The 8623-nt window shown below is 37.5% G+C and overlaps 1 protein-coding gene across 3 annotated transcripts; it reads right to left on the minus strand.

Annotated features, from left to right (window-relative positions):
- Window positions 1–5770: 5770 nt before the first annotated feature.
- On the minus strand, window positions 5771–8623 carry LOC112033752 (glutamyl-tRNA reductase-binding protein, chloroplastic). Of its 3 annotated transcripts, none has more exons than XR_010632315.1 (7): window positions 8508–8623; window positions 8234–8301; window positions 8078–8143; window positions 7664–7714; window positions 7387–7451; window positions 6359–6558; window positions 5771–6019 (listed from the first exon to the last, which is right to left on the minus strand). XR_010632315.1 is itself a non-coding variant. In XM_065781784.1 (6 exons), the coding sequence occupies exons 1-6, from the start codon at window positions 8572–8574 to the stop codon at window positions 6501–6503; spliced, it is 375 nt and encodes a 124-aa protein (XP_065637856.1). In that variant the 5' UTR covers window positions 8575–8623; the 3' UTR covers window positions 6080–6500. The 3 variants fall into 3 exon arrangements, 1 of the variants encoding a protein (XP_065637856.1); XR_010632316.1 differs by having other exon boundaries at window positions 6344–6558; XM_065781784.1 differs by lacking the exon at window positions 5771–6019 and having other exon boundaries at window positions 6080–6558.

Below are 8623 nucleotides of genomic sequence, written 5' to 3' on the forward strand. Positions count from 1 at the left end.
CAGAACTACAGGAACCACTTGCAACAAGAACCAAGGCTTCAGATTGAGCTAAATTAGAATGAGGAACAACAGCAGCATCACATTGCCTCCTAAAAAGGGCATCAGCAACCACATTCTCCTTGCCTTGCTTATACTCTACTATGAAAGCATATCCCAATAGTTTAGAAATCCACTTTTGCTGGGCTGGAGTACCCACCCTTTACTCCAACAAGTACTTAAGACTATGATGGTCAGTCTTGATAACAAAAGGCCTTCCCAACAAGTAAGGTCTCCATTTCTTCATTGCCACCACCAAGGCCAACAACTCCTTCTCATAAGTGGAGAGAGAGAGAGGGCTTACTTCCTTTCAAAGCCTGGTTGTGATAAGCAATAGGCCTGTGGTCTTGTATCAAGATAGCTCTAAGGCCCAAACCAGAAGCATCACACTCCACAATGAAGGGTTTGGTAAAATCAAGCAAGGCAAATATTGGGGGGCAAGAAATAGCTTCTTAAGCCTTTGAAAAGCAATGTCAGCCTCTGAAGTCCAAACAAAGGAATCCTTCTTCAAAAGTGCAGTCAAAGGGGCTGCAATTTGGCCATAACCCCTCACAAACTTCCTATAGTATTCAATCAATCCAAGGAACCCTCTCAAGGCCTTCACGTCTTTAGGGACTAGCCATTGCTGCATAGCAGCAATCTTCTTAGGGTCAGTTCTAACTCCCTCACCAAAAATAAGGTGTCCAAGGTACTCCACCTCATTACAAGCAAACATGCATTTGGACTGTTTAGCATTACAAGAATTCATAATGCCCTTCATGCGTCCTAAATGCAATTTTGTGTATATCCTCTTCCTTTATTTTGATTTGATGGTAACCGGATCTCAAATCTAACTTTAAAAACACACAAGCATCTCACAATTCATCCAACAACTCATTAATGACAGGAATATGGTATTTGTCTTCAATAGTCTCTTGATTTAAAGCTCTATAGTCAATGCTCATTCTCCATGAACCATCAGCCTTCCTAACTAGAAGAACAGATGATGCAAATGGAATGCAACTATGTCTAATTGAACCTACAGACAGCAATTCCTTGACTATCTTTTCAATTTCATTTTTCTGGTAAAAGGGATACTTGTATAGTCTTTGGCAGATGGCTTGGGCACCCTCCTTGAGCTGGATTTGATGTTCATGCCCCCTAATAGGAGATAAGCCAACAAGAGTAGCAAATACTGCCTCAAATTCCTTTAGCAAGGCAGCAACCTAGGTAAGAATCTGAGCAACACCCTCTACAGGCTGAATGGAATCAGAAATTTGCAAGACCAAGCCCCTCTTAATAGGCTCCTTCAAGAAATGAACCCCATCTTGAATGTGAGTACCTCTTGCTCCCTTCAAACCATGGAGAAGCACAGACCTTTGGCCATACAAAATCCTACCCGTACCTTTTTATATATGATCTGTTACTTCTAACTCTACTAGCTCACACTAACCAACTACCACTAACTTCCCTCAATTGCTACTAACCACCCCTCAATCCTATTAACCCAGCCTTACTAACTATAGTTAACTAATAAGGCACCCTCATACAACAGTAAGGCAGTATTGAATTACAATGCATTAAAACAGACAATGCACTACAACAATGATCCTAACAGATTGGCGCAGCTGCTGCCCGTCAGAGGTGATCTTGCAAGCTGAGTGACGGTGGAGATTGGCACTGGTTGAGGTGGAGATTTCCTTTGCTGGGTTTGTTGAGGGTTTTGGGAGAAATAGGGCTAAAGCGAAAATTTTGGGAGAAATAGGGCTGAAGGGAAAAAATAAATGAAATGGCTTTGGTGCTAGTGTATTATGCGGGTATGCTAACCATGAGCCTAACATGGTGCTCAGGCAATGGGTCCCACAAAAAGTAAAATTTTTTGAGTTATCAGAAGTTGGAACAAGTGCCAAATATGCCACCTTAGGAAGTTGGGGTATTTTCAGTAATAAGTGATGAGTTATCATTTTTTTTCATCCAAACAGCCCCTAAGAGAACTTTGTTTGGTTCAATTTTTGTTGTCAATTTCCATAACTCAAAACTTAAAAAATTGAGTTAAAGTTACCAAAATTGAGAACTAATTTTAGGGTTTTCAAGTTATGGAAACTGAAATATTGTGGCATTCTTGTAAATTTTTGCAATTTTCTAGGTCCCATGGTCATGACTTGTCTCCATCAAGTCAGACCACAACACACTCTCCCGATGACTCTGACACCCTTTCTTCCTTCTTCCTTTACAACCAAAGAAGAGCACTTGCCCATCTAAAGCTATCCAATCGAAACTTAACACCTGCCAAATTCTTCCTAAACATACTTGAAGATGTATAAAAACTCGAAACCAGTGCACATATTATAACAACCAAAATCTATACTAATAGTTTCATAGGCACAGAACTTGTTCAGTACCCATGATTAGATAAAACCCAAAATCAACAAACCCAAGCATCGACAACCCATAGTTAGATAAAACCCAAATCAAAAAATCAAAAAAATATTTCTAAAATGGAGTCCTAAAATCAACAATTGTCATCTTTAGTGGATCTGAAAAATTTACAGAAGGTTGACAAACAAAATAAAAGAGAAAACCGAGAGAGAGAGAGGTTGAGGATGTTACCGATTGGGGTTGTATTCAGTGTCGACCGAGGAGAACAACGCCTAGAGAGTACAGATGCTAAATCCACATAGGGAATCAGTCGATCTAATGAAAAAGAGGAGAGAGAGAGGGAGAAAATTAGGAAGAGAAGATTGAAGAATTTCAAAGGAGAGTGGAGCGAGACAAAAATTGAAGGAATGGGGAGAGAAAACTCATGCAGGTAAGAACATGTCCATTTTGAACTATGAGTCTATGACAGTGTGTGGGCTCCACCACTTTTTCAAAAATTTGAGTTTTAGAGGTGAGAATTACATCCAAGAATAAGACCCAAACACAAGTCTAATGGAGTTAAAAGAAAAAAATAGATATAAAAATATGAGATATGGGTTAGAGGTTTGAGCGATGAGAATTGAGTTTTGAGTTGTCTCTAAACCAAACACATTAAGTCCATAAAACTTCAATCATAAACTCCATGAGTGTGAAACCATTAAGCCATCGCAAGCCCAACGCTCATGAAGTTGTTTATGCTACATGAGTCAATCAAACAAGGTGAAGATATTGCTAATGCTTCATTGCATTATCATGGACTCTGGTGCAACTGCTCCATTTACAGCATGCAGGGAAATGACAAGGACTTCCTTGGCTTCTTGTATTGTCTTCCATGATCACATCAACCGATAAGTGTTATCTTCACATCAAGACTCTATTAGGAATAGTTTCTTAGAGCATTCGCATCTGGGAATTTTATCCCATCCTATTTTACCATCCCAAAAAACTACTTTATCAACTATACAATACCATTTTACAATACATCCAACATCCCAACTTTTATTTTCCTATTCTACTTATTAAAATAATATAAATTATACAATAAAAAAATAATATAAAATTCTCTCCCTCTTTCCTTTATCCCTAATTTCTGTCACTTTTCCTCATTGCCTTTCTCTCTCTCAACCACACCGCCACCAACAACAAGCACCACCACACCAAAACCCATTATTTAACCACCAAGAACCTAGCTAAGATTTTTCTCAAAAGAAAAAAAAAGAAAAAAAAAGGCGAAGAACAAAGTAGCAAATCCACCAAATCTCCCACCGATCAAAGCATAAATTCAAACCAAGCCAAAACCCCACCATCGGAGCCACTAATGAAGCCCCACACACAGCATCTATCCAAACCTAGAAACCCACCGATCTCCACTGAGAAACCCACCGATCTCCACTGAGAAACCCACCAATCTCAGCCATACCCACCTCTTCCTTTATGCATCAGTCACAAAAAAAAAAAAACACCCAGAACACAAAACACAAGAGAGGAGAAGGATGGTGTCTGATGGTGTCTTTGATGTGGTTTTGTTTAGGTTTGATCATTGATGTGTGAATTTGGATTTGGGAGGAGGATGGTGTTTGGGTCTGAAGAGAGGAAAGAGCAGTTGAGAAAGAGAGAAGAGAAGAGAAATAATGAAGGAGAGGAGAGAGAAATTTCAGGAATTAAAAAGTAGAATAAAATATTAATATTTTTTTTACAAAATCACTACAGTGCAATTCTACATGTAGAGTTGCACTGTAGTAGCAGTATTGCAATTTTTTTTGCAATATTTGGCTTCTACAAGTTCTGATGGAGTGGGTATTTTGGGCTTAAATGCCAAAAAATGCTTACATTTGGCATTTGGCATTTGGCATTTGAGGTGTGAATGCTCTTAGATGTGTGGCTTGGACTCAACTTGTCATGCAGTTGTAACACAAGCCTTTCTTGCTGCATTCTCTAAGCTTAGTACTAATGAGTGGGGGAGCCTTAGTTCCAGGTCCATCTTGTGGTAGAGTGCTAGGACATTCAGGGCATTATCACGTTTTATTACTTCACGGAGTCATGCCAGTCAAATAGAAATTGAGAGTGGCATCGTCAAGTAAGCACATCCATTTTGATGTATCTTTGAGGCCCTTGACAAAACAACTAATTTGGCGGTCTTGTGATAAAGAACTTGCCTTGGCCAAGAGCTTCTCAAATTATGCCTGATAATCTTTCACCGAACCATGTTCTTGTAGTTTCAAGAGTTCTTCAAGTAGTCCAAGAACTGTGTTGGATAACCATAACACACATGTAGCCCTTCCTTGAACTCTTTCCACAGGGTCACTCCCTTCTCCTGTTTGAGCAACTAATATCACTTTTGAGTTTCACCCTCCAAGGGAGGGAAGCAAGAGCAACTTGATCTTCAATGGGAGTCTCGTGTAGTTGGAGACACTACTGCCCATGTCTTTTGTGTTGAGCATTAGAGCTTGCTTCCTCATCTCCGTAAGAATGGCTGGTGTTGACTCTAGTGAAAAGCTCCATAATACAGTCCATTAGATTTAGTTCTTGCTAGCCAATTACCAAGGAACTAACATTTTGCTCAAGTTCCTGATCCTGATGCTCTATCCCCAGTCTTTGATACCACTTTGGAAATTACATGGTGTCCTTGCCTATTTGTAAGGATTTAGGAAGAACAAAGAAAGATGAAATTTCTAATCAAGTAAGAATTCTTGGTAACAGGGGGCTTCGAGAATGCAATAATGTTATTCACCGTCTAGGGCTCATTTAACTAATGATAACAACGGTAACATGATAAGTATGCCAACGTCTTTCTCCTACAAACAAGCAACAGAGACCTATATTTGCAGAGAAATGCTACGTACAAAGACCATATCTGGGGCTTACAATATTCTCATCTTGACCCAACACTATCATCATTGTAATTTCACTAACAGCTCTTTAAATAACTTCTGCGTCGTGACATAACAATGGGTTATTTGAGACTAGTAGCGTGAGAAAAATTTAGAAATAGCATCTCTTCCCATAGAATTTAAACTAGGGATTTAGATACTTGACATTTTCAAAATTCCATGAAAATTTTCATTCAACTACTTTGGTAACCCAAATCGAGGAGATCAACATTTTATATTTCCAAATTACAACTTGGGAGTAAAATTTCACCTCAAAATTCTTCGACTAAATACAGAATAAAGGAGATTTTTTTCAAAAAAAGGTTAAATGAATTTCTTGCCACAAAAGACAGTTTTTGATGCCGCAACACTCACTTTCACTCATACGGTTACACCACTTCACAGGAAAAACAGCAATAGGATCAAAATATGAATCAAGTACGTAGGTTAAACTCCATAACCACAACTGATAACAAATGAGTCTTTGGAAAGTAGTAATAATTTCATTACCAAAGACCTTAATATTGATGCCAATGATATCCGTACATTATTCATGGAAGCCATCATACAACTATAATCAAATCAAACCTCACCTTTAACTTACACGCAAACACCTGATACAGCATTAATACCAGGTAATATTCGATCACACTTTCTAGGGTGAAGGTTGGCCAAATTAAATACTCTCTTCCAGATATAAAATTGATCCATCATCTCTTCAAAAATAAAAATTAAAAGATCCATCAGGTCCATCAAATGCATGCTCATGAAAACAATTGAGCTTGAAACAAGTGCAGGGATATATAAACACTATGATATTGTCTCATATATATTTCAAATACAACTGGATTACTTGACAGAATTCTTTATATAATTCCACACAAAAATCAAAAGAAGATGAAACATTTAATGGTATTTTCTTTGAATATCTCATACCAACAGTTTTGATTTTATTGGTTATTTACGTGACTCATTTAACCACAGCAGCTGCTAAAAGTAAAACTTCTAGAGCATATAAGAGAAATAAGCTAAAAGTATACCAATTTGATAGTCACCTTTCCACCAGAGTTATCTTCGTTCACATGTTTTCCACGATTTAAATTTGTCCATGTACACAGAAGGCAATTGTGAAGTGCTGCATGATCCAACATAATGAAAATATCTTTGTCCACAAATCTGTTATTTTCTACTCTGGAATCAATCAGCTAGGGGCTTAGCAGCTTGAAGCATTTCAACTACAAGAGTCTTCACATCCCTAGAAAGATACAAGAAGATATTAGTTTGCTGAAAGAAACTAATTCAGCCCAAAGAATGCAGCTAAATATTATATTAGCAACCTTTTTAACCTATTATCTTTTGCAAGAGACAGTACATGCATGGTAAAAACAAAATTTCTCAATGAAAAGGGGGGAAAATTTTAAAATTTCAGCTTGAGCAAATTCAAAATATTACAGTATTCAGAAAAGGATTTCTGTAATTAAATGGAAACAACAAGCACACTGCAAGAAGCAGTGACCTCTCTTATTGCTATACCACAAGGGATATAGCAATGATTACATTGCAGGGGATGGTACACCTCCTTCCACACTCCTGTGTATGTTTCCAAGTGAACAGAGGACAATAGTACGGAACCCAAAATATGAAGAATAAGTTTCTCCGACCCACAGTTTACATGACACTCTATGGAGACTTGGAAATCTGTTGTCATCATATATTATAAAATATTATGGCTATAAAAATGGTGTATCTCTGAGGATATCTGTAGGGCCACTTAATGTTTCTTTGGTCCTTTTGAGTTGGTTTCAAGAGTTCATGTAATGCACTAGTCACCTCCCCAACTTAGGAGTGGTGGTGGCATGTTGGTCCTTCTGGGGTATGCCCCTTTGCTCTTGTGGGGGGACAAAAGCAACACTTTTCCATTGTTGCATATCATTTGATATTTCATAAATTGATATCAATTTTTATCCGTGACCACTGTCTAGTATCAAACTAACTAGAACCCTTGCAGCATAAACTCAAATAATTAGAGTGAAACAAAAGCAGAAGAGCACATGTGCAGAGTTTCTCAAATAAAATGTCTCACTTTCTATCTTCAGCACTCCTAGGGAAAGGAATTCGAAGCTTGAAATTTGTCCCTTGATAACCAGCCTAAAAGAAGAAACAAGAGAAAGTTCAAAACAGAAAATGAACGACTTCTTTATAATTCAAAAGACAATTTTTATTTAATGTTAGTGACCAAAAAAAAAAAAAAAAAAAGGATCAAATACTAAAGTAAAGCCCCCTTTAGCTCAACAAAAGAAAAAATGAGTTTTCAAAAATATAAACAGCTACAAAAAAAAATTGTTAAACATTGAGAATACCTTAACATTGAAACCAAGGCTATCCAAATCCAGCATGTAAGCAAAGTCCACCTGCCGAAAAACCAAATTCCAGCTTTTATGAAGTGAATCAAACTCATCTCTATCTCTCTTGCCCACATATGGGTGCGAGGGCATGTAAGTGTATTTCATTTCTTTAAAATGGCATCATAAACACATCCAGGCAATTGAAGAATGCACATCATACACCCAGGTCACATGGGTAGACTCAATAGATTCTGGTGTAACCATATGGCACCCAATTTATTGGACTTTATCACTTTTAATTTTTACCAGCCAGGGCAGTCTTGGGTGTATAATGATGAGAAGATATCCTACACTGATCCAGAAACAAAAAGAAAGAAAAAAAAATTCATCTGCTTCCCAGTTCAAAGTAAGAGTGATATTTCAGATTACCGGAATTGATGTCCAGTGTTGCACAATGACTTTTGTATCTTCAGCATGATCTCTATTCATATGAGACTGGAAAAATAGAGTTTTAATTAAGGAATACAAATGGCTTAAGTTTGATAAGAAAAAGAAAATTTTATCACAAAATATTAAATCCCATACAGCAACAGGCTTAGAAAACTGGGCTATTGGATCAACTTTTGCAGATTTGTACTCCTCTCCACTGAACTCTGAAAGTAGAAGCAAAAGAAACATACATTAAATGAGAACAGGAAAGAAGATTAAAAAAGATAATAATAGTGTAACAATTTAGCAGAAAGCATAAGTGACCTGCAGGACATCAAATCCCCTGTCCCTCTCAAGAACAGAAGAACTTGAAGAAGAATTGGACTATGATCAAAAGAAGAAATATAAAAGACTGTTATGGTTCACCAACCTCCTGATCCTAACTGAGCTGTGGCAACCCCTGAAACATACCGCACAACTTTTGGTACAATGCGCATAAATTGAAAGTCACCAAAGTCAACCTTCAAATCAAAAGTATTGATTTAG

The sequence above is a fragment of the Quercus suber genome, unplaced genomic scaffold, assembly GCF_002906115.3.
Source record: "Quercus suber isolate HL8 unplaced genomic scaffold, Cork oak 2.0 scaffold_278, whole genome shotgun sequence".
Lineage (NCBI taxonomy): Eukaryota > Viridiplantae > Streptophyta > Magnoliopsida > Fagales > Fagaceae > Quercus > Quercus suber.